Source organism: Paroedura picta, chromosome 1 (assembly GCF_049243985.1).
Source record: "Paroedura picta isolate Pp20150507F chromosome 1, Ppicta_v3.0, whole genome shotgun sequence".
In the NCBI taxonomy this organism is placed as follows: domain Eukaryota; kingdom Metazoa; phylum Chordata; class Lepidosauria; order Squamata; family Gekkonidae; genus Paroedura; species Paroedura picta.
Genome location: NC_135369.1, coordinates 40,253,106 through 40,280,954, shown reverse-complemented (window position 1 = coordinate 40,280,954; position 27,849 = coordinate 40,253,106). Strand labels below are relative to the sequence as shown.

At 42.0% G+C, this 27,849-nt stretch overlaps 1 protein-coding gene across 42 annotated transcripts in view; it reads right to left on the bottom strand.

The window, feature by feature from the left end:
- Positions 1–27,849, bottom strand: part of NRXN1 (neurexin 1) — a 1,166,434-nt gene that overhangs the window by 177,411 nt on the left and 961,174 nt on the right. For all 42 annotated transcript variants that reach the window (XM_077334531.1, XM_077334465.1, XM_077334492.1 and 39 more), the window contains one exon: positions 598–769. In XM_077334531.1, the coding sequence (XP_077190646.1) occupies positions 598–769 (172 nt within the window). The remainder of the gene's footprint in view (positions 1–597; positions 770–27,849) is intronic.

The window sequence follows — 27,849 nt, the reverse complement described above, 5'->3', positions numbered from 1 at the left end:
AAATTAACGTGGAAGTTAAGCTGGCTTTTATGAGAAAGCTCGAAAGGAAGTGGATTGCAGACCACAGCTATTGTGCCTAAGCAAATGCTCTTAAAATCAATCCCATTTTTCTTCCAAGGCAGCATTTTCTTGGTTTCCGTGACTGCTTTAATGCATTTTGTTATTTCCCCCACAAGCTATAAAGGGTTTGTTATAAAATAAACACAGACAATGTTTTCCTTAATACCACTGTTCTGAACATCCAGTTCTGGAATTTTCGTTTTGTTTTGTCTCTTAGTGCTGCTTTTGTCAAAGCCTTTCTTCTTCTATGTATACCAGTCAACTAATAATTTAAGGGGGGGAAATTGGCTTAGTGACTTGATGTCTATGTCTTCAATTTCATTAATGTATTAAATTTTGCAAAAGACAGTCTGAGCCTTTTTTTGTTCACTAAGAATTATTGCCATTATCGCAAGCGACAACACATTCATGACATTTCACACTGGAAAAGAACACTGGACTGGAAGAAGTCGAGATCCTGTGTGCGTACATAAGGCAATCACCACACTGCTGTTCATCCTTATCCCCATTTCTAACAGTCTTTATTTATGACCTTACCTGCTGGGTAGCGTTCTATTACTGGCCAGCTGTCCACCTGTAATGTGGCGTTACCACCACTTCTTGTAAAACGTACTACATGGTATTTCCCATCGTTAATGATTGCGTTGACCTCTTCAATTGCGATATCATCTGTCCCAACATTAAATTTAACTCCAATCTTTCCTTGGTGCTGTAAAGAAACGTGAGAAGGAAAACAAAACAAAAATTAATCAGGAGCTCTTTTTAGATATAAAAAAAATAGATGCTGTGTTGTGCTCCCCCCAATCTGGTTTTCTTAGTGTAATTTCTACAGGACTGCATGAGGAAGGAACAATTCCCATAGCCAATCCTGTACAATTTGTGGCTTACAAGGCAGAATGCATCCCACCAGCCACGTTTTCTGGCTTCCCATGAACTTGATATCACCCTTTCATCCCGGTTGTTTGACGTTTATTGATCCTTGATGAGATCCACAGATGTATAGTAACCCAGCTTGACTGGATAGTTACCTATGTGTTTTTAAAATGACACTACCCCCCCCCCCAAGTCAGCCTTCTGGGAGGGGAGGGGTATAAATCACAATAAATAAATAAATTTACACATGCTGAGAATAGTATGTTGTTGTTTTTTTAAAGTATCCATCTCTTATGTTTATTTCCTGCTGTTCCTTTAAGAAGCGTTTGATAAGGAGAGCGGATTAGATGGCCTATAAAACCCCCTCTACTTCTAGCACTCTGCAAGATTCCCTCCCATTTCCCTTTATTTTCATGAACTGGATATTGTTTGTTACTAGACACAAGGAACTTATCACCCTTATACAGAAATCTACACTGGCTTTCCATTTGCTTTCAGGCACAATTCAAAGTTCTTATCCAGGCCTTACAGGCCTTTTCCTGTACCGTTCAGATGACCAGTTAAGATCCTCTTCCCAAGCACTCTAGGCCCTTGCCTTAGTTGGATGGTGACCTCAGAAAAAGGTTTCCAGAAAGGCCTTTAGAATGCCTGTTCCCTCCAGGCTCACTTGGCACCTACCCTACTGACCTTTAGGCAGCAAGCCATTTCTAAACCCAGGTTTTTAATTGCAGGGTTCTGTCTTTTATTGCTGTTATCATGATCTGTTTGCAGTCAGAAGGATATTTTGTGGCTTTATGGATTGTTTCAATAGTGGATATTCTTTGGACCACAGTTTTTGATCTTGTTGTATAGTTTATTACTGGTGAGTTGCCTTGCGCCGGTCTCTGGAGCGGGCACCTATACCTATATGTTTTCTTAATGAACAAACAGCATCTAGTCCAAAATTGCCAGGTGAACTTCATGACTGAATGGAGATTTGGACCACTCTGTTACTAGTCTAGCACTTCAACCACCATGCCACACCTGGGCCCACATTGATCCATGTTGGGTTCATACATTGTACCCATGACCACAATCCAAGCAAGGGAGACATGCAGAAGGGCCTGAGCTTCCTTTGTATTTCTACCACATGCGGAAGAGGCAATCCCCTTTTCAGTGTAAATGTCAAGATTTAACTGGAAAAGCTGCTGAAATGCTGAAACATCAATAAGGCACCTTCGGTACATGGCTTCAGCAGGTCTGCACATTGATATCTGACGAATTGTTGCAACAGAGCCACTGAGCTTTAATACAGAATCCTTTCAAGCATCCTCCTGTACAGTGGTGATCAGGTAAGAAAATGTAATGGTCCACAAAGAGACAAGCAGACAGAATAGTGGCTGTCAAACCTTGACTGACAAAAGTCTCATATTCCAACTCACTGACTTCCATCAAATGGACGGTGCTCTACTATTGCTAGGTTTGTAAAAAAATTCCTCTATGGCAAGAACTTGTTTACACTATCAGGATTCAGAGATTGCTAACTCAATGATGTTATTCTCAGACAATGCCAACCGCACGAAGCTAAGAATGTCAAGTGTTGCAAGTGTACTCTGGTTTGCTCACTGTCCTGGATTATACACAAATCACTATGCTGTCTGAAAACACTATGAGCTCTACCCAGTGGAAGTGACCAAAACTGTCATTGTTTACATGAACATTGATCCTAATATAAAAGGAAGAAGTGAGTCAAATCCTCTGACCTTGTCAGGGGTTGTTCACTTCCTCCCAGCTTATTTCAGCCTCCAATTCACACCTTGACAATGTAGCAAAATTGGAGGCAAAGGTGAGTTCAGAGTTTCTTAATCCCAGGATAAATGATCACATAAACAGACGGGGAGTTTTAGAAAACAGAAAACCACTCTAAGGCAGAATATATTCCAATATACATCCTGGAATTGGGTGCAGAGAAGGTTGGTACTCTTAACCATCAGGGCCAAAAGTCTTAGTTAAATCCACACGGCTTCAATTCAGGGCACAACAAACCCTCTCAAGTTCCCATGGCTATCAGCCAGAAGAGCTACAGGCAGGAATGGTTCATACTCTGAAATGAAGAAACAAATTTGCTGCATCTCCAATTAAAAACAAAACAAAACTCTAGAGGTATCATTGGAAATAAATGATTTATCTGCACAGGCTCGTGTCCCCTTCATCAAGGCAAGTAACCACTTCAGATGCTATTATCCATTTTAATTATTATTGAAAAAGCATCTGTAACTGGGCAGTTATAGCTTAATGAAGTATCTTGCAGTGTTCATTTAAAAATACTGACTAAAGCAATTATTGATTTTGGTTTCCACAGGAGACAGGCGGAATACTTCATTTCTAAATAATGACTCTTATAAAAGTAAAACAAAAAAAGAAGCAACGTTGCAGAACGGGTGTTGGGGCACGAGGGGGAGGGAAAAGCTAGTGCTGTAACCTAACTGAATGTTACCTGTTATATCCCAATTCCATAAATGTCCTCAGGTTCCGAAACAGAAACTTTCATTTTAGAATCCAATCATATTTCTTTATTCTTCACCCTCTTGATCTCTTCTCTCTCTCAGCACTCTCCTCCCTCTGCCCATCTCTAATCCGAGCCTGCAGATTGATTTCTGGCATTAGCCGCAGGGAGGATGTAACACAGGTCTTGTGGAAGTTCCTCTGGTTACCAATATGCTTCCAACCTAACATCAAGGTGCTGTGTTTTACTGCCCTTTATGGTCTTGAGCACATGAAGCTGCCTTATACTGAATCAAAACCTTGGTCCATCAAGTTCAGTACTGGCAACAGAGACTGGCAACTGCTCTCTCTGGCCTCAGGCCTTTCACAATCCCTTCCGACCAGCTCTGTTTAACTGGGGATTGAACCTGGGACCATCGGCATGCCAAGCAGAATATCTGCCATTGAAATATGGACCCTCTTGGATTAAAACAGCTGATGGGACTGATCTCTTGACGGACCCACCTGATTTTACACAGATACCACTGAGATATTTTTCTTCTTGGCAGCCCCCAGTATACAGAACCAGCTTTTTATTCTGATTAGCTGGATCCTAGATGTTGGTGCTTTTGATAAATCCTTGAAGAATGGTTGATTCATCAAGGATGCTTGGTGATTTCTTGATATATTTTTAAAATACTGTTGTTTAGTTTTTAAAAAAAAAAGTTTTCTGTATTGCTTTATGGTAACTTGTTCTTTTAAGTACCATGTTTTGCAAACATCATCTGATGAACAGCAAACCACACATTTTCTAAATCAAACAGATAAGCCACTTGGGATTGTTGTCAACCTGAAAATCAAAAAGTGGGTTTGGAGCAGTTCTGTTAGAGCTCTCTCAGTCCCACCTCTCAGGGTGTCTATTGTAGGGAGAAAGGTATTTGCAAGCTGTTTTGGGACTCCTTCAGGTAGTGAAAGGCATGGTATGAAAAACCAGTTCTTCTTCTACACTGCATGGAAAATTTCCCATACCTTCCCCACTCCTGTTGAATTTCTCCTCAATATATTTCATAAGGTTCTGAGCACACAAAACATGGTTAGGAATTTCCCAGTCAAAGTATGTCAACCTTGCTTGGAAATGTATCTCAGTGGTGATTTCTTTTTTTCTGCACATCTCTTGGCCACAAACATTATAGCTAAAGTCACATTCCAAGTAAAATTAGAAGGCTCATGCCCAGTCAAATAGATCAGCAAAGACTTATATCAAAACAGCTGTAATGACTATCAATGACACTTCCAGGGACTTCTATTTGTTTATATCTAGTTTTAGTTGAACCTTACTTCCAAAGGTAGTCTAGCTTCATGAACACTGTGTATCTGCTTACAGTCAGAACATTCTGTCCTTTCTACCTGGCTGGAGAAACCACTTCTATGACCCAAGCTGCATTCGGATGCTGATAGGACTGAAATCAAGCAGGATTTGCCTATACAGAAGTTACTATTTGGATTATTAATTCTCCGTGTCTCAGGAAAAACTGCTAGCTTACAAATCACATAACAACAGCCATATTCTGCAAAGAATGATAAAGGACTGGTTTCCTGCCTCTTCTTGAGAATATTATGACTCTTCTCCCTACAAAGGCAAATTTCAAGGATTAAGCAACTGCAGTTCTGCAAATCTGTTCACCTATGTACACCAAAAATGGCCTCTGTGTCATTGGGGGTCCTTTTTCTCCTCTGACCTCTGTCTATAGAGAATAAGCTAACTGGGTCAATAGCCTGAACATAAGGAACTCATGAAGCATTTCTGTAGGAACAGTCACACTCAAAGTCATCTTGGTGTAATGGTTAAGAGTGGCAACCTCTAATCTGGAGAACTGAGTCTGATTCCCCACTTCTCATAGAGCCAGTTCTTTCAGAGCTCTCTCAGACTCACCTACCTCACAGGGTGTCTGTTGTGGGGAAAGGAAGGGTAGGCAATTTTAAGCCACTTTGAGATTCCTTCAGATTGTATAAGTGGAGTACCAAAAAACCAGCTCTCTTCTACTTCAGCATGGAAGCCATTTGAAATTCTACAGCAGGGCTAGTCAAACTGCGGCCCTCCAGATGTCCATGGACTACAATTCCCATGAGCCCCTGCCAGCATTCGCTGGCAGGGGCTCATGGGAATTGTAGTCTATGGACATCTGGAGGGCCGCAGTTTGACTACCCCTGTCAGAGTTCCATAGAAACTCTTCATGAGGTCCTTATCTGACTGCTACTTTTCAGAATTACTCTGTGTACTGATTTATTTATTCAATTCTAATAAAAATACAGCATTGCTAATATTCAAACAGTTCACAAGAAGCTTCAGAGGAGTACATGCAGAAAGACATCTCAATGTCTTATAAGCTGGTCAAAGACACATGGAAAGAGATAGGCCTCAAGAAATTTCAGTACTAGACCATTCATGGTTATTAAAGGTCTGGGGATTTGAAGTGTGTCCAAAAATAAAACAACTGCATTTTTCTCTTCTGGAAAAAAAAATGTCTTTTTCATATTCTGAATCAGCTTATGTTTTTGCAGATTTTTTTGAAGGCAAGCCTGATACAACATACATAGCAGAGGTCATACTCATGTCTGTAGATTGTAGTAGCAAGATTATGACTTTTAAAGAAAAACTGCTGTCCCTAGAAAGGGGAAAGATGGGGGGAAATGCAACCTGAAAATACAGATTGAGTAGGTAACCCCAACAAGCTGAGAAGGAAAACAAAAACATTTTTTTTAAAAATACAGGAAACAGATAGAGGTTTTTAAAGAATCACTTCTTCCTAACATGCAATTCACAATGGACATCCATCCTCGGTGGTAATCTGATCAGTTAGCGGTTTAGAGCTACTATATAAGCTTACTGTCATCCTCAATGCAGACTTCAGATGACAAATTATACCTATCAGAAGTACTTATACAAAAGGTTACACCTACAGATCTTATTGTAGCATTTTGGCTCTTATTCTCATGTTGGCTTATTTTCTCATATTTTGTGCAATTTGTAGGTCTTGCATTTATAAGTGGTATACACAATCTGACCTTTATAGTATTTTGTGCCCTTTTTGTACTTGACACTGAAATGGTGTGTTTGTAGGGCACAGGTCAGAATTGTTTGCATTCTGCTGTACCACCCCTCTTCTTCTCAACTTTTTGGGTGACCTAATCAGCAGGATCATACCTTAGCAAGAAGGACATGTATCTGGCAAACCACCATAGCTGGGGGGTGGGAGTGGAATCCCATGCCACTGGCTACTACTTATGCACTCATAAGCAATACTGGATTGGCGGAGTGCTCTAGAAGTATAAATCAGATTTTAAGAGCAAATACACCACCATTCAGAATAGGTTGAATAGTATCTCTACAGTCTATCATTTTTTTCTGTCCTACTCCCCACCCTCCACCACTTTTGGGCCCTACCACCCATTTCAGTTATTTTGTGGAATGATCCACTACCATTTCCAAAATTCCAAAAGTGCCTACAGGGTCAACATTCTTGGGGACCTTTGTCCTAAATGCCACAATTTACAGTCCCGTGCAGTTACTCCAATCTATCGATTTCAGTTGGATGCAGTAAGATGGTACTGTCAACAGAAATCCCACCTTAGTATTATTCAGCTTCAGTGTATTAGTTGTCATCTAAATGACTCAAGATACATTTCAAAATATCCAGTGCAATTCTTGCTTCAGAGGGAAAGGAGATATAGATCTGGGTGTCTCTTGACAGTTTTATGGAGAAGTTTAAAAGCACAAGGATAAAGCAGATCACTGTGCCACCCCAGTGTACAAATGTCATGCAGCAGCCTGATAAGTTAAGCAAGAGAGGATCCACTGAGGTCTCATGTCTCTCATCCATGCTGGGTGATCCCAGAAGTATCAAATGGTCAATAAAGCCCCCAAGAGGTCCATGACAATCCACAGGGTCATACTCTCCGTGTTTATCTCCTGAAACAGGATGATCATAGATGTTTCAGTCTCAGAACTGGATTGAAAGACAGAGTAAGACGAGTTGAGACAATCAACATCATATGGTAATGTCTGGAGTCAAGATAGTGTCACTTGCTTAACAACCTTGTGCAGGAAGGGGAGATTACCCAGGGCATTATCTAGTATTGCTAAGAAGTTTCTCCCCCTGCCTCTGCTCTCAATAAAGGCTGAGTGTAATGAGCACCTTTGAATCCTACTTAGAGAAAGAAACAATCAGAAAGCAAATCACCTTTAAAATATTTCTTCCGTATAACCAAATACTAGAACCAAACTGAATGCGTACACATACTGTTCCCAACATTTCCTCACAAACAACTGGCAAATTACACAAATTGTCTGTTTCAATCACCCACTTGCTCTGCTATTCATACTCAAACTAAAATGTAAAAAATATATAATTGCTCTGGTGCTGCAGAAATCACCCCTTTTCCTGAATTATTAAATATACAAGAATTTTCCCAAAAGCATGTGTGTATTATATAAATGTACTTGATGTACTTGATGTACATATGTACATATATATATATATATATATATATATATATATATATATATATATATATATATATATATATATATATATATATATATATATATATATATATATATATATATATATATATATAAATGTACTTGATTCAAAGTCACCCCCCCAATCAAATCAGTTGTCATTTTATCTTATGATGATCTATAACCAGAGTATTCATACAGGGGCAGGTTTCCCCGGTTTGCTTCTGTGTTACTGCTATTTAAAGTTTTACAAATAGCGAAAAAGAAGCAAAACACCTTTGAAAAAAAGCAAGCAGGTGCATGCAAATGATATATACCAGATGCATGTTAAGTGCACTGGTATGGAGCAATCATAATTTCCCCCAAGCAGCAAAAAAGTGAGGAACCAAAGAGATGCCTTCACACAGGAAGAAAGGGGTAAAATTCTAGGAATGTTGCAAGAACATTTATTCTCAAATGAAGGATGCAAAGTTTCTATCCCTTCCTCTATGGAGAATTTAGCAATCACGTAGGAGGGGTAGGGCTTGACCAAGAAAAGGAGACAAGGAGGTTTTATGAGGTTTCTGGAAAAATCACCAATACATTTGAGATGAATTATCACCCCATGAATAAATGAGGTGTGAAATGCCCCAGTATATGGATTTTTGTCATGGCTGTTCACAGCAAATGTAGTCTCCTCCCTTTTACTCCATACAACTTTGGAAATTTAATCAGTTAAGGAGAACACACTGAGAAAATTGACATTATGCTGCAGTGTAGCCAATCAGACTGGCTGCATAATAGTGTGAAGACGGGGAGAATTTTCTGATTTACCATGGACTGTGTACAAAGATTGTCTCTGTCTTTTGACACTACTCTGCAAGGGCAGGCACTGTAAGTGACTGGAAGAGAAAGATGACCCTGTATTGTCTAAGCAATGGGGTGCTTCTTCCTATATTGCTGAATGGTCTTATGGCAGATCCACTGTACGTACTCGCAGGATAGTACTAGAGTGCATGGAGCATCAGCTTAGAATAGACTCCACCAAATGGGTGAGCCGTTGCCCGTATCATAGGAACCTATTGAAGTATTGTTGAAAGGAGAGCCCTTTTGCAATCCAAAAGCCTACACAGGCTGTGAAACCTCATTAACAGAGTCGTGTCCCCAAATAAGCTCATGCTAGCATTTAAATCTACAAGTTACAAGTAAAAATTCAAAGCCTAGTGGAAGTTGACATTCTCATCTGAAGTCTGACAAACTTATGTGTTGGATCAAATATGATTTTCTACTGGTGAGAAAGGAAGCACGTTTTGTTTTGTTTTTCTCTGGCTACCAAAAGCAACTATGCTGCGGACCCTGGAAGTTGCATGGACAAAAGCCACATGGGACAGTGGCTGCAATAAGGAAGAAAACTCTGCAAGATCGAGTAAAAAAGCTGGCTGAATGGACCCAATGAAGAGCAAATATTTACCTGTGCTCTCCCAGCTGCACTGGCTCCAGATTGGAGGCTGGATCAAGTTCAAGGTTCTGGTGCTAACCTTTAAAGCCCTCAATGGTCCAGTATCTACGGGACCATCTCTTCCATTACACTCCTTAATGAGCACTAGAATTTGCTCAGGGTCCCCGTCCACAAACAAGTGAAATAGGCCTTGGCCAGGGCCAGAGCTGGTGGAATGCTCTGCCTAATGAGATCAGGGCCCTAAAGAAGGGGTAGTCAACCTGTGGTCCTCCAGATGTCCATGGACTACAATTCCCATGAGCCCCTGCTAGCGTTAGATAAAGGACCTTAATCAGCATTAATGCAGCATTAGTGTAGCATTAGTGTCAGAAATATAGACTAGCCCTTCTTGCCTACAGCCACTTCCTATTTCTCTTCTCCCTCCCTCCATGGTGGTGGGAGGGACACTCACCAAGACTGCCTTGACTCTGTTCTTTTCTCCTGCCCTTTCCCTCTCATCTTGGCAATTTCTTTTTTAAAAGTGAAAGGGATGTGTTACACTTTCCTTAAAAAACAATTAGAAGAAGAAGAAGAGTTGGTTCTTATATGCTGCTTTTTTCTACCAGAAGGAGTCTCAAAGTGGTTTACAATCGCTGTCCCTTTCCTCTCCCTTCAACTGACACCCTGTGAGGGAGGTGAGGCTGAGAGAGCCCGGATATTCCTGCTTGGTCATAACAACTTTATCAGTGCTGTGGCGAGCAAGACAGTGTGGCTTCATCAGGCCTATGTTTGAGGTTAGAAATAACATCACGAAGATGCTGGCCTCCCTGTTTGATAATCCACCTGCAAACAAGACTCCAAGAACACCACATGGCCCCTAGTTCAGGAGTCCATCTCAATATTTTGTCTAAAGAGGAGGCAGCCATAGGTTTCTGGACAAATAGATTAGGATAAATTTTAAAACTGAATTTTAAAACTGAAATTACATTTAAACATTATGTATTTTAACTTTGTTATAAGCTATCCTGATCCCCCTGGGGGAATAAAATATGTCACTCCACCCACATATAGGGACAGGACCCCAAAGAACGTGATAAATGTTGCTGAACAAGCTCCATCAGCTGAGTGTCAAAGCAGACAATGGGCCTACCCGCTCAGCAGGCAACACAGCAGCCTGCATACATTTCAAACTCAATGGTCAGACCAAAATATTTGGTTGTATCTGTACCTGCTTCATCTTCTGAGCAGAGGTTGCAATCACAACAGCCAGGATCCTTTCATCTTAAGTCTGACAATCAAGCACTGGTGCTTTTCTATTGTTAAGAATTCTGTGCACGCAGCTAGAGCTAGGTCTCCGATCAAGAAATATGACACAGGATGACAAAGACATTTTTCAACCTGATCAATAAACACACCATTTCTCAAAGCTGAGATTTTTCTTGACACAGGAAAACCTCATAAAAGTCAGTGGGAAGGGCAAGATTAAGGTGCAATGAGATGTTCTGAACAAACGTGGGCAGTTGTGGAATCAGGACTTTCCATTTCATTACTTTGAACTTGACTACAAATTGCCCCTCAAATGCTGAAAGTGAAACAGAATTTTTCTCCTCCTGCTGAACCACCAGTGTCTATCCTGCAGTGCATTACAAAAGGAGAGATTGGGGGAAAGATAGTTGGGGGAGGGAAACAGCCAGATAAAAATGTGTACTAAAAATGCAATTTCTACTTCTTAACCTTTACAATCCTCCACAGAATAATAACTGCAGTAATGAAATATAGGGCTTAACCTGCTGTTCACTTATTCCTTTCCCCCCAGGTCTTCAGTCCTCCCTGCAGAGTTGCTAAATACAATTTAAAAGTTACTTTCCCATCAAGAATGAGAAATGAAGGTAGACGAGGGATTCCTTACTGGCTGTTGTTCAGGATTCAGGAATTGAGCACTGGAAAGTGAGATGATTAGAAATGCCACAAAATTTTGAAATCAGATGAGTTGCCAAATTTTAAAATTTTGATATCGATGTCAAAATTTTACAACATTTAAAATGTGACTGGTCAGGTTGGATTGATGGAATGAAAATTGATCTACAGTTTTTTCTGAGACAATGTTCAAATACTGATTATTATATTTTTGCTCTGCATATGTCTGAACTTTCAAGTGCTGAGTGCCATTGCAGGCCTCTTGTCCTGTATTACTTGCCAGTCCAATTCTGACTGATACTATATGCCAAATGTGAGATACTACCAAAGGTTTGGTGGTGGGGCCATGGGAAAGCAGCTGAAAACAAGCAGAAGGACCTGGGTTCAATCCTTAACATCTCCAGTTAAAAGTATCAGACAGCATTGCAATGACAATGACGTTGCAATAACAATCTAGATTTCCATCAAGACTGTAGAGAACTGGAAAGGGAAAGACTGACTCTCCTTCTCCACTCCAGCAGCCATCACTGCATCTATCGACAGTGCTTTTCCTCTACCTAAGTAACAAAACTGGGGTTGTTTGTGTTTTTTGGAGGGGGGAGAGACAGTGCTCCTATGGCCTTTTATCAACTTTGGGAATCCAATTTTTGTACTGTTTTAACAAGAGTTGCCCAGAGTTGCCAAGTTGCTTGCTTCACCTAGTCTGATAGTTGTTCTGTTAGACTTTGCATTTTGCCCACCAAGATTCTGCCTTTGGTTCTATCAAGGAAGTAAATATTGTTGAAAATCTGGCAGTTGGCATTTCTAAGCAGAATAATTCTGAAAGAAGCAAAGGATTGTTATTCCCTTTCCCCAGACTACTTTCTGAGAGGAGAAAGTTACTCATGACTAATCTTATCTCTTCATTAAATTCATTTGTGTGTTGAAGGTCAATACAAGACTCATTTGTTACTTACGTTCCATTCAGGGTCAGAAAATTGGCCCAGAGAGCAAATTAAACCATGCACAGGCTTTATGTCATCATTGTGACTCAGGTAGGAAGTGAATATCCTAGTAAGAAAGAGCATTCATTTCCCTCCCAGAACCTTTTCAATGGCTGAGTCTTTCACAGAACTACAAAAATGGAGAGACATCTCCAGTGATTTCTGTGATGGCTTCCTCAGAACAAATGTTCTGTTAGTCTTCCCCTACAAATTTACTGTCTTAGGGTGTGTTCATACATGATGCTCAAGTATTTATGAGGCTTCCCAGAAATTGGCTCAGTAATCTAGGAAGTGGGTTATGCAGAATAATTAACAGCAACCAGTCCTCATTTCAGAAGATCTTATAAAACGTTTTATATCTATATGACTTCAATTTTTAGGTGATTTTGCCTGTCTTTTACTGGAATTACTTTTGGAAATAAAAGAAATAACAATCAAGCTAGGAAGAAGAATCATGGTGCATTATCCTTGATCAGCAGGTATACAATCAACAGATGTTCAATTACACTATTCTTTAAAATGTTTCATGTTGCCACTATTTATTTTGGGGTATTCATAGCCTTGCCTGGAAGTACAAATCTCCTACAAAGAGATTGTGCTTTTTCATGAGACCTGACAACTAACAGATGATGTTAGATTCCAATCTTCTCAAAAAGTTCAACTAATCAAGAGAAAATCTTCTCAACCTTCCATATCCCAAACCCCACTTTTGCAGAGCATGCTGCAAGGATGAGTAGACACTGTCTGCTCCCCCCCTCCCCAAATTCAGGTGAAACCTGGAAATATCATGAAGGTTCTTAGCAATTCACTTACTGTATGATGAATGGAAGTGAAATACCCCCACTTCCAACCATGAAATGAAAAGACTATAACTGGGGACAATGTCTGATTCCCAAGTATCGTATTGAATGGCTCCAAGTCCTCCATTTGTGCGTAGCTGCTAAGTCTTCAACTGACAAAATCAAAACTCTACCTAGATATTGAGACCCCAGCCTTTGGATCTTCAAGGAGCTGGTAGATACTAGCTCCTTGTTTTTCCTCTCACTCTACCTTCTTGCACCCTTTTCTTGTGGAGTAATACCTACAACATTTGGATGACGGCTGTGACTCTTCAGTAGGGGTGTTTACAATGAAGGATTGATATAGAATCATACAATCATAGAATCATAGAATAATAGAGTTGGAGGTGTCCTCATGGGTCATCTAGTCCAATCCCCTGCACTATGCAGGACACTCACATCCCAATTGCTCATCTACTGTAATCTGCCACCCCTTTGCCTTCACAGAATCAGCCTCTCCGTCAGATGGCTATCTAGCCTCTGTATAAAATTTTCCAAAGATGGAGAACCCACCACCTCTAGAGGAAGCCTGTTCCACTGAGAAACCGCTCTAACTGTCAGGAACTTCTTCTGGATGTTTAGATGGAATTTCTTTTGAATTAATTTCATCCCATTCGTTCTGGTCTGTCCCTCTGGGGCAAGAGAGAACAATTCTGCTCCATCCTCCATATGGCAACCTTTTAAATACTTGAAGATGGTTATCAGATCACCTCTCAGTCGTCTCTTCTCTAGGCTAAACAGATCAAACTCCCCCAGCCTTTCTTCATAAGTCTTGGTCTCCAAACCCCTCACCATCTTTGTTGCCCTCCTCTGAACACGTTCCAGTTTGTCAACATTCCTCTTCAATTGGGGTAACCAAAACTGAACACAGTACTCCAAGTGAGGCCGAACCAGAGCAGAGTAAAGCGGTGCCATCACCTCCCGTGATCTGAACACAATACTCCGTTTGATACAGCCCAAAATCCCATTTGCCTTTTTAGCCAGTAAGTCACACTGCTGACTCATGTTCAATGTATGGTCTACTAAGACTCCTAGATCCTTTTCGCACATGCTACTGCCAAGACAAGTCTCCCCCATCTTATATTGGTGTATTTGGTTTTTCCTACCTAAATGCAGAACTTTACATTTGTCCCTATTGAACTTCATTTTATTCAGTTTAGCCCACTTCTCGAGCCAATCAAGATCATCCTGTATTGTGTTGCTGTCTTGTGTTGGCTACCCCTCCCAGCTTAGTATCATCTGCAAATTTAATAAGTAGCCCCTCTAATCCCTCATCCAAATCATTTATAAATGTGTTGAACAACACAGGCCCCAGGACAGATCCTTGGGGTACTGCACTTGTCACTCTTTTCCAAGAAGATGCTGAACCATTAACAAGTACCCTCTGGGTAAGATTTGCCACCAGTTATTGATCCACCTGACAGAATTAGGATCCATACCGCATTTTACCAACTTGTGCACAAGAATATCATGTGGAAACTTGTCAAAAGCTTTACTGGAATCCAGATATACTATGTCCACAGCATTCCCAATCCAGCAAGGTAGTCACTTTCTCGAAAAAAGAGATAACATTGGTCTGACATGACTTGTTCTTGCAAAACCCATGCTGAGTCTTAGAAATCACAGCTCTCTGTTTCAGCTGCCCAAGAATTGATTGATGATTTATTCCAAAATTTTGCCAGCTACAGATGTCGAGCTGACGGGTCAATAGTTACCCGGATCCTTTTTTCCCCCTTTCTTGAAGATGGGGACAACATTTGCCCACCTCCAATCATCTGGCACCTCACCTGTTCTCTAAGATGTTCCAGCTGCTCAAAGACAGAGCTCTCAGTTCCAGCTGCTCAAAGACTGAGTGTTTGATTATTTGTTCCAAAATTTTGCCAGCTGACAGGTTGATAATTACCCGGATCCTCCTTTTTCCCTTTCTTGAAGATGGGGACAACAAGATTAACTGTAATTTTATGGAAATATACAGGAATGAAATACATCTATTGCCAAGCATGGACTAGCTGTATCTGAGTCCCCAGATGGTGCTCCAGAGGCCATGGCTGAGGGTGCCTCCAACAACTTGGCTGGCTCCCAGTTGAATTCCAGATTAAGCTTAAGGTTTTGGTAATCACCTTCAAGGCCATACACAGTCTGGGCCCAGTGTACCTGAGAGACCCTGGGCCCAGTGTACCCTGCCTATACCCACCAAAGAGCCTTACGCTCTCCCACCTCCAATTGGACGCAGATCCCTGGCCCCAGAGCAGCATGTTGGACTTCAACAAGGGCCAGAGCCTTCTCAGTCCTAGTGGAACGAACTCCCTGAAGAGATCAGGGCCCTGTCCGAACTCTCACAATTTTGCAGTGCCTACATAAGGGAGCTCCTCCACCTGGCATTTGCTTGAGGCCAACTGGCTCAAAAACACCCACTGCCCCCCCCCCAGACAACCCCCTCCCATGACCGAAGAATCCGACCTACCGAAATCTGTGTCAATGTTCCTGTTCCTGTTTAAATATTGTTCTGGTTGATATGTTATGTTTTGATATACTTGTTATATTGGTTGCCATGTTCTATGTAGTTACCCCGTGATGTTGTATGTAAACCGCTCAGAGCTGTATGGAAGGGCGTTATAAAAATCTAAATAAATAAATAAAATTATTATGTTTGTCACCATGCCTCTGGGCCCAACTTGGCAGCCAACACCAGACAACTAGGCTGATCCAGACTGGCAGCTGGAACTACATAATTTTCCCAAGTAGAAGGTGTCAGAGGGAAGGAAAGGGAAAACTGAAGGCAGGAGAACAGATAAAAAGTTGGGTGGCTGAAGGATGAGAGTAGGAAGCAGAAAAAGGGAAGAGGCTATGAAGGTTTTTAGGGAAAGTGAGTCAATAATGAAGAAGGGGAAAATTAGATCTCCTCTGCCACAAGTCCTAGCAAGTTAGAATGCAAGGTGAGGCTGAATTAATAAGCATAATAGATTGATTTATAAGTTCCAGGTAAATTAAACAAGACTAACTGTAATTTTATGGAAATACACAGGAATGAAATACATCAATTGCCATGCATGGACTAGCTGCATCTGAGTCCCCAGATGGTGCTCCAGAGGCTGTGGCTGATGCAGATGCTCTGCCCAGTTCCAGCACTCTTCCAGCGCTGCCAGGAGATCCAGACATCATGGATCAGGGCCCGCCTAGATCTCCTGGATGATGAGTTGCCTGGCCCTACTCAGGATGATACACAGCCCTATGTGCCAGCTTATGTCAAACTCCGGGACATGACCCCATCGAGCCCAGAGGACTCACTGGAGCAGCAGCATGCATGTGATGATGGCATGCATATCAGACAGCTGTCAGAAGATCAGCATGGCAGTCAGTATGCTGTCAATCTAGATGTGGCCCAAGTACAGAGGATTACACCCAGCTTCAAATCCTTTGGCTGAAGGCTACTCCACCCAGCCTTGGTGTACTTTAGGAGAACCTTGAAACAAGGTTCTCCATGGGTACAATGCTTGTGTTTCTCTGCCTGTCTTCCCAGATGCTCCGTGTCCTGGTTCGCTATGGTAAAGCTCTGGTCAACTGTCTCCTGGTTCCTGACATATGACTTCGTTCCCAGCTCCAGATCCTTGGTTTCGGCTTCTGTCTCCATTCTGGTTCCTTACCCTTGGCTTTGGCTCCTGACTCCCTTTCTGGCTAAAGTTTCTGCTCCTTGCCCCACCCTCCGGCTGAACTGTCTCCCTTGGCTCCTGACCCTCTGGACTGGATTCTGAACTCTGTGTTGTCCCCTGACTTGGTCTCGGCCACCCAACTGAGTTGGTGTGGCCTGGAAGGGCTGCATATCTATACAGAATACTTTAACTTACCCTATATACTAGCGTATAAGCCAAGTTTTTCAGCACCTTTTTCACACTGAAAAAGCCCTCCTCAGCTTATATGTGGGTATATACGGTAATTGAAATAAAACCCTGCTCCAGCCAGCCAATTGTTGCTCTGGCAGCTTGTGGGACATCAATGGTTTGACTGAGGGACTCTGATCTTTTTTTTTCCTTTTGCCTTCACCTCTTCCTCTTAGAATCATAGAATCATAGAATCATAGAGTTGGAAGGGGCCATACAGGCCATCTAGTCCAACCCCCTGCTCAACGCAGGATTAGCCCTAAGCATCCTAAAGCATCCAAGAAAAGTGTGTATCCAACCTTTGCTTGAAGACTGCCAGTGAGGGGGAGCTCACCACCTCCTTAGGCAGCCTATTCCACTGCTGAACTACTCTGACTGAGAAAAACTTTTTCCTGATATCTAGCCTATATCGTTGTACTTGAAGTTTAAACCCATTACTGCGTGTCCTTTTCTCTGCAGCCAGCAGAAACAGCATCCTGCCCTCCTCCAAGTGACAACCTTTCAAATACTTAAAGAGGGCTATCATGTCCCCTCTCAACCTCCTTTTCTCCAGGCTGAACATTCCCAAGTCCCTCAACCTATCTTCATAGGGCTTGGTCCCTTGGCCCCAGATCATCTTCGTCGCTCTCCTCTGTACCCTTTCAATTTTATCGATGTCCTTCTTGAAGTGAGGCCTCCAGAACTGCACACAGTACTCCAGGTGTGGTCTGACCAGTGCCGTATACAATGGGACTATGACATCTTGTGATTTTGATGTGATGGCTCTGTTGATACAGCCCAAAATGGCATTTGCCTTTTTTACCGCTGCATCACACTGCCTGCTCATGTTTAGTTTACAATCCACAAGTACCCCAAGGTCTCGTTCACACACAGTGCTACCTAGAAGCGTATCCCCCATCCAGTAGGCATGCTTTTCATTTTTCTGACCCAGATGCAGAACTTTACACTTATCTTTATTAAATTGCATCTTGTTCTCATTTGCCCATTTTTCCATTGTGTTCAGATCTCGTTGAACTCTGTCTCTATCTTTCGGAGTATTTGCCAGTCCTCCCAATTTGGTGTCATCTGCAAACTTGATGAGTAGTCCCTCCACCCCCTCATCTAGATCATTAATAAATATGTTAAAAAGTACCGGGCCGAGCACCGAACCCTGAGGTACCCCGCTACTCACCTCTCTCCAGTCTGATGAAACACCATTGACAACAACTCTTTGAGTGCGGTTCTCTAACCAATTCCCTATCCACCTAACGATCTGAAAATCCAGATTGCAGTCCTTCAACTTATCCATCAGAACATCATGGGGAACCTTGTCAAAAGCTTTACTAAAATCCAAGTAAATGACATCAACCAAATTTCCCTGATCCAGCAAACCTGTTACTTGGTCAAAAAAGGAAACTAGGTTGGTCTGGCAGGACCTGTTGGAGACAAATCCATGTTGACTTCCTTGGATCACCAAATTGTCCTCCAGATGTTTGCAGATCGCTCCCTTTAATATCTGCTCCATTATCTTCCCCACAACAGAGGTCAGACTCACTGGTCTGTAGTTTCCCGGGTCATCCTTCCTCCCTTTTTTGAAGATCGGAATAACGTTTGCTCTTTTCCAGTCCTCCGGGACATCTCCAGTCCTTAAAGAGGTTCCGAAGATGATGGACAAGGGCTGTGCAAGTTCTCTGGAAAGTTCTTTGAGTACTCTCGGGTGCATTTCATCTGGACCAGGGGATTTGAACTCATCCAGTGCAGCTAAATGCCTCTCGACCACCTCTCTATCCATGTTAACCTGCCACCCAGACACTATCCTTTGGCTACAGCCATCTCTAGATGTGCCTAAACACTTTGACCTGTGGGAAAAAACAGATGTAAAATAGGCACTAAGCCTTTCTGCTTTCTCTGCATCTTTCGTTAGAGTTTGTCCATCCGCACCCAACAGCGGGCCTATTGCCTCCTTTACTTTACGTTTGCTCCTCACGTAACTGAAAAATCTTTTCTTGTTACAATGGGCTTCCCTGGCCAATCTTAGCTCACTCTCAGCTTTGGCCTTTCTGATGATTGATCTACAGTGCCTAGTAACCTGTAGGTACTCTTCTTTAGAGCTCTGTCCTTCCCTCCATTTCCTGAACATTTTCCTTTTCTTTCTTAGTTCCTCTTGAAGTTCTCTGTTCATCCAAATAGGCTTCTTAGAGCTCCTGCAGTGTTTTCGTATTTCTGGAATAGTCATTGATTGAGCATGCAATAGCTCTTGTTTGAGTAGCGCCCACCCTTCACATGCTCCCTTCCCTTCCAGCATTCTCGTCCATGGTATGACAGTCATCATGTCTCTGAGTTTATTAAAGTTTGCCCTATGAAAATCCAACATCCGCGTCTGGCTACAAGCTTCCTTGGCTCCCAATCTCAAAAGGAATTCTATGAGGACATGGTCACTTCCCCCTAGTGTCCCCACCTCCTTCACCTCATCCACCAACTCTTGCCTGTTGGTCAGTATCTTCTTAATCACTTCTTCCAAACTATTCTCTTGGTTTCCGTGGGTGAAAAGCGGGGTACAAAAACCAGCAGCTATTCATCCTTTCGACTTTTGTATATTTGTTGTGGCGGGGGGTAGGCTGGATGGGATGATGGAACATTTCCCACCCTCGGCGAGTCAATAAGTTTGCCCAGATTTTGTGGTAAAATTAGGTGCCTCAGCTTATACGCGGGTCAGCTTATATATATGGTATACTGCCAAAATATTTGTTGGCAAAAAGGAGTCCTTGTCCTCTTAACAATTAGTTATTACAAGTGCTAGTGCACTATTTTTGTTAAATTAAAAGGAAATCTTCTGAGACCTCGTTAAATTATAGTTTCACTCTTCTTAACAATTAATTGCTTATTAGGGCTCCACAGTGCAATCCTAAACAGAGTTACACACTTCAAAAGACCAATGCCTTAGAAGGGTTTAACTCTGAGGATTGCACTATTAGACCTATTCTTCATGGGAAGAAAGTCCAGGCTGGTGCCCGTATGATATCAGTGGTGTCTTGTCCCCATCCTGGGCCTGGCACACTTTAGGCCCTCCATTGCCCCGTGGATGTTTCAGTATTTCCCGGTTTGATGTGGGGGCCAGTGAAGCCTATCCAGCTGCAGGCCTATATGGATGGGGAAGAGCTGATCCTTCCAGGCCTGGCTCCTCCCCTCCTCCCCCCAAAAGGGACAGAAAATACCCCCTCAGCTTTGCAGTGCCATGGGGCCAAATGAGGCATTTTTTAAAATTTGCATGAAGGTGGGGTTGTGTTGTCACCCAATCCTACCTTCATGTAAATAACCCCACCTCCCCTCCCATGCGATGGAATCTTTCTACCCCACCTGCATTGTGGGGACGCAGGAATTTGGGGCAAATGGTGTGTGCCACGGAAATAGACCCTGTGGAGAGACAGAAAGCACTGCAACACACTGCTGGCAGCCCGGAGTGGTGCTGCTGGTGCGGAATCGGTATTAGACAACCATCCAAGAATTGCAAATACTGCCTCTGATGTGTCTTCAAAATGATCGTGCTGTGTCAACAAATCAATGTTTTGAAACATACTTGGGAGGCTGTTAGCTGCGTAAAAGAGTTTCCATGGCTTTCAAAGCCATCTTCTCAGTGGACTGAGAATTCTGACCAACTGGCAAGGTTATGACTAACATTTTGTAATGCAAATCAAGATGAACACTAATTTTAGCTTAATTTTGTGTCTGATCCCCCTCTAGTCCAGTCCTACCAGCCTGCCAACCTCTAATGTGCTGGAGTAGGGGGAGATGCATCGCACATCATATCATATGTTTGTATAAGATGCTGCTGTCGAAATAAAGATATTTCCCATGGCGCCAGCAAAGGTTTTACTGTTCTCTATAACAATCATAATTCTGCAGTCAGTCAAACATGAGTGCGTGCAAATTTGGCAGAAAAGTACTTTCTCTGAAAAGAGCTCATATAACCCAAGCTCATAATGCTTACAACCTTTGTCCATTTCCACAGAAAAGCAATAACACTGAAACTCCCCATGGTGAGGGGAAAAGATGAATTTAAAAATATTTCAGCCCTATTTGTTTGTACCCTATACATTCCCCCCCCCAAAAAAATGCACACACATGACAAATGAAAAATAAATAACCATTAAAAAAAAGAGAACCCAACCAACAGAACCCTAAAACGATCTCATGCGTGCTTCTAGAGCCAAGATCATGGACAAATTAATAATTAACATGATTTTTCTTAAAGTGCAGGGTGATCCTCTTGGTTTAGTATATGAAACACAGCAACAGAAAATGAGGTGATGACTACTGACAAATCTATGTTTTGAAGGCATCCATAGTGAACAGATAAATTCTGCCTCTATCTTTAGCATATTAAAATTAGAATCTATTTTACTATTATTTCCTTGTGCAATTACATTTCTTGTAATGGAATATATGCCTGGAAAAGCATATGAAACTTCTGACATTTCATGCACTTGTCCTTATGGCCTTGCATACTCTCAGCCTGTCTCACTCTTAGGTCACACAGGAATTCCTTGGACTGTTTAGGGACTGAACTGGATCCTGTCTTATGGAACTACTGTATACTCAAGTAAGAAAAGACCACAGATATAATGCAGCATTTATTATCTGACCATCATCTGCAATGCAGGTGAATTTCAGTACACGGATTATCTCTTTGCAATATGATTCTGTCTAAAATGAGAAGCATCATGTTTCCCAATGCTCACCAGCCACAATTCCTGTCTAGAAGACAATTAGGAGAAAAAGAACACAAAGAAACCCACAAAACATTTAATCACTCATCCTAGAACATGGAAACATGCTTGTGTATAAACCTCAGCTGGATGGGGCCATTTGCTTTGCTAATACTGGATATAATAACAATAATAATAATAATTATTATTATTATCATTATTATTATTAAGATTTATTATTAAGATTTATTTCCTGCCACTCCCTACAGGCTCATGGCGGGTAACAATAGTCTTAAAATCCCCCATTAAAACCCCATAAAAATAACCAACACGGCGTAAAATACCAGTCTCCCCTACCCGAACAAGGGCATTGGGGGATGGAGGATGATGATGACTCCTTCAAACCCCCCAGGGGGGCAATGTTCTTCCTTGCCAATCCCAGCCTCAACCATAGACCTGGCGGAAGAGCTCCATTTTACAGGCCCTGCGGAATGTTGGCAGCTCCCGCAGGGCCCGCAGCTCTTATAATATCTGAAGGTTTCAAGAAACTACACTGTCATTCAGACAATGGCCCCGAGAATCTTTTTATGAAGTGGTTTGATTTCATTCACCTGTTCATCCTGACAAAGTCATCGTGGCAAATTCAGCAGTTTCCTGATTCCTTTGTGAGCTGAGCTGAGCTGTTCCTAACACAGAACCAAACTCATATATACTCTTTTCACATATTTTTCATTAAGATGACCCATGTTTTGGAATGTGTCTGCATTGCATCCCTTTCTGAAGAGAGTTCCATGAAAGCATGGATGACAATCTGCACCTGGGGCATATAAAACACACAGGACAGTATGATCCTAAACAAAGTTAACCCTTTCAAAGTCTGTTGAAGTCAATGGGCTTAGAAGGGTTCTACTGCTTCAAAATGCACTGTAAAAATTCACATGCATCCACACATACAAAGCTCTCGGAAATTCCCAATGGTTCACCAGAAAGACGGAACACAGCAAAAGGGTGGAACAAGTGCAGAACAAAATAAGTGGCATTTGTCCAACACTCCCAGCAAGACTGCTTAAAGAGGAGTTCCATAAATACAGAATACTTGTCTACTGATTTCTGCATCACAAATCAATACTTCCAAGAACTATTTTTTTAAATTGTCATTTCTTTGAAGAATATCTGAAAAATATTTTGCTCTCATCTTCTGTTCAAAATGTGTACACTAAAACAAAGCCCTTAGGTAATCATAAGTTATGGGCCATTAAATTAGGCACCTCATGCAAAAATCAATAATGCAATACAAAATAATATTAAACAGCATAACCAACCAGCTGCTCCAGGATGGTGCAGGAGGAATAATGTTACTCTTGTAACAAGCTTGTAAACAATCACTAACACCATAGTTCAGCTTCCTGACTCTTTAAAATGAAAGAACTTTTAACCTGTGTTTCTCTTATAAGGACTTTTATTATTATTATTATTATTATTATTATTATTATTATTATTATTATTATTATTATTATTATTATTAAAATTTCTTACTCACCACTCCTGGCAAGCCAGCTTATGGTGGGTTACAACATAAAACCCCCACAATAATAAAATCCCATTAAAACAGTACCAAACATTACAAAAAACAGTGTGGCGGGAAAACAGTACTCTTGCCATTGGGGTTGCAGAAGGCTGCTTCTGCTTCTTCTTCTGCTGCTTCTATGTCAAGTAATCATCACCCATGATGTTCCAGCAGGTGACATAACTTCCTAAGGGGGGGGGGGGAGACCAACCAGATCTTCCTTTCACACCAGCCTCAACCATAGATTTGATGAAAGAGCTCCATCTTACATGCCCTGCAGAAAGCAGACAACTCCTGCAGGGCACCTACAGCTCTTCCTGGAACTCATTCCACCAGGTAGGGGCCAGGACTGATAAGGCAGTGATTCAAAACATATGCCAAATCTGCCATCTGAAAGTGCACAGCTATATTCTCCTCTGCAATACAGAATACCTGATCATTCCCCTCCTCTATGGAGGCCATATTGGGTGTCAACAGAGGGGTCCTGGGGCCACTGCAAATTGGTTGCAACTTGATGGCATACTCATATACGGTAGCTTCATGCATTTTTGTGAAGAGATAAGTTGTAGGGGACTCCCATGACCAGAGTAGCTTCCATGGAAAGGAGAAAGGAAGAACTGGGAAAAGGGTAAACCTCCTGTTGTTGCTGCCTGCTTGAGATTGAAAGAGAAGAGGGGTTCAGTGACCTGCCCCTGGTTCTGTGGATCACAAACAGTGTAGGAAGGGCTCATGCTCATGTATCCCTTTGATGTGAATTTCTTGCCATCATAAGTGATTTTATCCCAATCCTTGATCTAAACTCTGTAAATGGGATTAATTGTCTTAAATGTAAGCACTAGAGTTTAACTGGTTTGTGCTTTGGACTTAATGCCCCAATTATTATCTCCTGTTCCTCTAGCTACTTAACAGTGATCCTTATTCCACTTGATGGAGGGTTCAGATTTTGAAGCCTGGAGCTGTGCATCTCTTGATTAGTTAGACTGCATTAACAAACTATAATCCTGCAAAGCCTATTTTGTGAGACCTTCACACATTATAGCTGTATGCAGGGGCTGTTAAGTTCCACGATGGGTTTAAAACTGTGAAGGCCCAGTAGCATAAGAAAGGGAAGAGGTGGGGGAGAAACCATTTTCCTCTTATTCACTCTGAGAGCTTTTCTGAGTTTTTCCAGTCAGAAAACTTGGGAAATATTACTAGGATGATTAAAATTCCTTTCAAGGCAACATTTAAAAATATTGTTCTTGTTATGACTTGTTCTGGTTTGAGCCAGGGAAGGAATTGCCTTATGGTTTGGAAGGTTGCATTAGTCGTGAACACTTCATATTTGTGTTTATTTATGACATGTTTAATTTGCCTTTCTCCAATGACGAAGATGGGTTGAGGGAGAAAAAGGCTAACCAGTGATTTTTGAAAAGAGCCTCAGCTTTAAAAAAACAAAAACAAAACAGTTTCAGCCCATTTTTTAAACGTATGATGCTTCCGGAGGCTTATAATTCTAGAAAACCTTAATAATATGAATACCTCCCAATATATTCCCATGCACCAGCAATAGTCTCCAAAAAGTCTTCTTTTGGTGTTCTCTCTTAGAACTGTCAATAGGTCATGGGCTTCTCTGTACTAGTTTTGGTCCTCTGGGAATAGGAATACCAGCCTGCAGGAGGGACCAGAGGATCCTCTGGAATTACTGTTCATTTCCAGGCAACAGAGATCAGATCCCCTGGAGAAAATGGCAGCTTAGAAGCTGGACTCTATGGTATTATAGCCCATTGAAGTTCCACCCCTCCCTAAACCCTGCCCTCTGCAGGCTCCACCTCCAAAGTATTGGGAAGGGTTGCCAATCCTAGGTTAGGAAACTGGAGAGCTAGGGTGGAGCAGGGAAGGACAGAGCCTGAGGAGGGAAAGGAGTTCAGGAGGAATAGGATCCCATCCAGTCCACCTTCTGAAGCTGTCCTTTTCTTCAGGAAGCTAAGCAGGGTCAGCCCTCGTCAGCACAGGGTGGGAGACCACCAAGGCACTCTCAGCCTCACCCACCACACAGGGTGTCTGTTGTGGGGAGAGAAAAGGGAAGGCGACTGTAAGCCACTTTGAGCCTCCTTTGGGTAGGGAAAAGCGGCATATAAGAACCAACTCTTCTTCTCCTTCTTCTAGGATCTCTGTTACCCAGAATCAGGCAATGGCAAGCCACCTTGGAATATCTCCCACTAAAAAAATGCTGCCCCAGCAATAAGAGCCAGACTATTGCCCCCTACTGCCCCAAAATTCCTCATTGCTCTCCTGGATCCTTCCACCGCTCCCAGGGGGGCATACCAACCACATTGGGAACTCCTAATTTAGGAAGATATTTAAGACAACTTCATTTATGAGGGTGTCCAGTGGAGATTTGGCTACATTTTAAATCTGTGTACTTCACATCTGTGTGACATTAACTTATAATAGACAGTTATGTTGTTTTGGTATCCTTGCAACATATTATGTTACTAGTTACTTCAATAGTGGGATATAAATATGATGGCAGGAGGAGGCATTTTGCAACATACTCTCGGAGGTACACAGTGTATTTCTAGGCCTGCACAATTTGCAGTTCTCTGATTCTCTCTCAAGTCACCTGTATGACAGACCACCAGGAGCTTGATAAGTCTACAGTTTGTGCTGCTGTCTGAACAGGATAGCAAAAAAAGAGGTGTTGTTAAGCTCCTGATAAATTTCAGTATATTGCCATTGGAATGCAGTGAGCATTGTGAGTTGCAAAGTAGCAAGCCTGGCTAACAGAATTAGGAAATTTCCAGTTCCAGGAGGCGGAAATGTTTCTCCTTTTCATCTGTAAATTACATTCCTAGAAAATAGGTCATATTTTAGCCTTTGGGGTTTGGTACAGGGGTAAGTTTTCAAAGCAGCTTCCCAAGCACTCACGTCCTTGTCTGTTGCCAGCTGCCTTTGTGTGTCATCATCTGGAGGGGAACTGCTCCAAGGGTGTCTTTGGGATATGAGAAGCCACTCCTCTCCTAACCCCTTTCCATTCCCTTGAGGTCTTGACAAAATACAGATATTGCACAAGTCCTCTGTGTGGTACGTTGAGATATGCAGAGCAAGTTCATTAGCATAACATTTGAAAACGCTGCATCACAGAAATAAAAGAAAATTAAAGAAAAAAAATACGCTTCCAAAATGCACTAAGGGCATGGCATGATTAAACCATGTTCTAGACTGCAAAACCCAACTGAAAGTGAATAGGAGGGAAACAGAAGGTGATTTCTTTTGTTTTCAGTGTCTTTCCTGTTGGTGCTGTTGGCCTGACAGTAAGTTGAGATTTTAAAACTTTTTAAAACCACACACACACAAAGGCAGGTTAGCTCTGGACATATGAATTTGCTTGATGCGCATCAGAACATGTCCACTGTCATCTGTGACCCAAGATCTTTTTAAGAGTGGCAGTGTCAAGGATTAAACCTGTGATCATCTGCATAAAAACTCACACTCTGCCACTGAGTCACACCTTGTATCAAGGATTAAGATAAAAAAGGAGCTGGTAGATAATAGTGAGAGTCTTTGAAGCTGCTGGCAAGAAAGCCAGGGTATATGGGGCAAGGTCTTGAGGGAATACAGAGAGCCTTGCAGGAATGTGTGACCCGCCGTAAGGCAATTTTCAAGAGTGGCAGGCTATAAATCTAATCTAATAAATAAATACAAATTAATTAAAAAAACATCCATCCCTTAGTCAAACTGGACCTCCTATAATGTACCCATTCAATAAGGCAGGGATTCCTAACCAGGCGTTCGTGGACCCCTAGGGGTCTACGGCTTTTCTTTTCTTACCTTTATGGACTTGGCCAGAAATTAGAGAACAGGCTACCTCCACTGAGAGGTAGGGGGAGGGAGTGAAAGGAGGGTGAAGGGTGCAAGTGATGATGTCACTTCTGGGAGGCATGGCAGGGAGCTGTGGCCAGCTGACATCACTTTCAGAGGTCCTTGAAACCTGAACATTTATTTCAGGGGTCCTCCACAGTCAAAGGGTTGGAAAAGGCTACATAGAGGATGGCATGACCAGAATCCCAAATTTATTAAATTAATTTTATATGCTACCAACTTAACTATGACAGGCAGATATAGGTCCACTGCTGAAACAGCATTGACTGGAGGGGTGGGTGGCAGGGATTATCCTAACTCCCAACTGAGTGCACAACTTGGGAGAGATTAGCAGAACCCAGTGCCAACCCGTCATCACACGTGCCTATGTCAGCTTCTGTCAGTCTCTCATTACTTGTGCACCTGCATGGTGCTATACCTGTAGCCCTGGACTCTTTGCTATCTACTCCCAAGCCCTCCAATAAAGGCACTAGATATCCTGATCATCACAGCTGACATGGAACCCAGAGTGCTTGTAGCACATCTCTGCTCAAGGGCATATTGTGCCCCTGTGGATCATTCTTAATGGAGACCAGAATACTCATTATCAAAGTTATCGAAGGTCAGTCCAACTTGCAATACTTCTCCCCACTGGAATGTAAGATAGCCACAAATGGATGAACATCAAGCATCCACATGCATAGAGGCCCCTACAATTGGTGATTCCAGTTTTTAGGGAGTAAGCAGGTTTTCTTCCCTCAACAGAATTCTTCATTGCTGCATTGACTTTGTCCCAAAGACT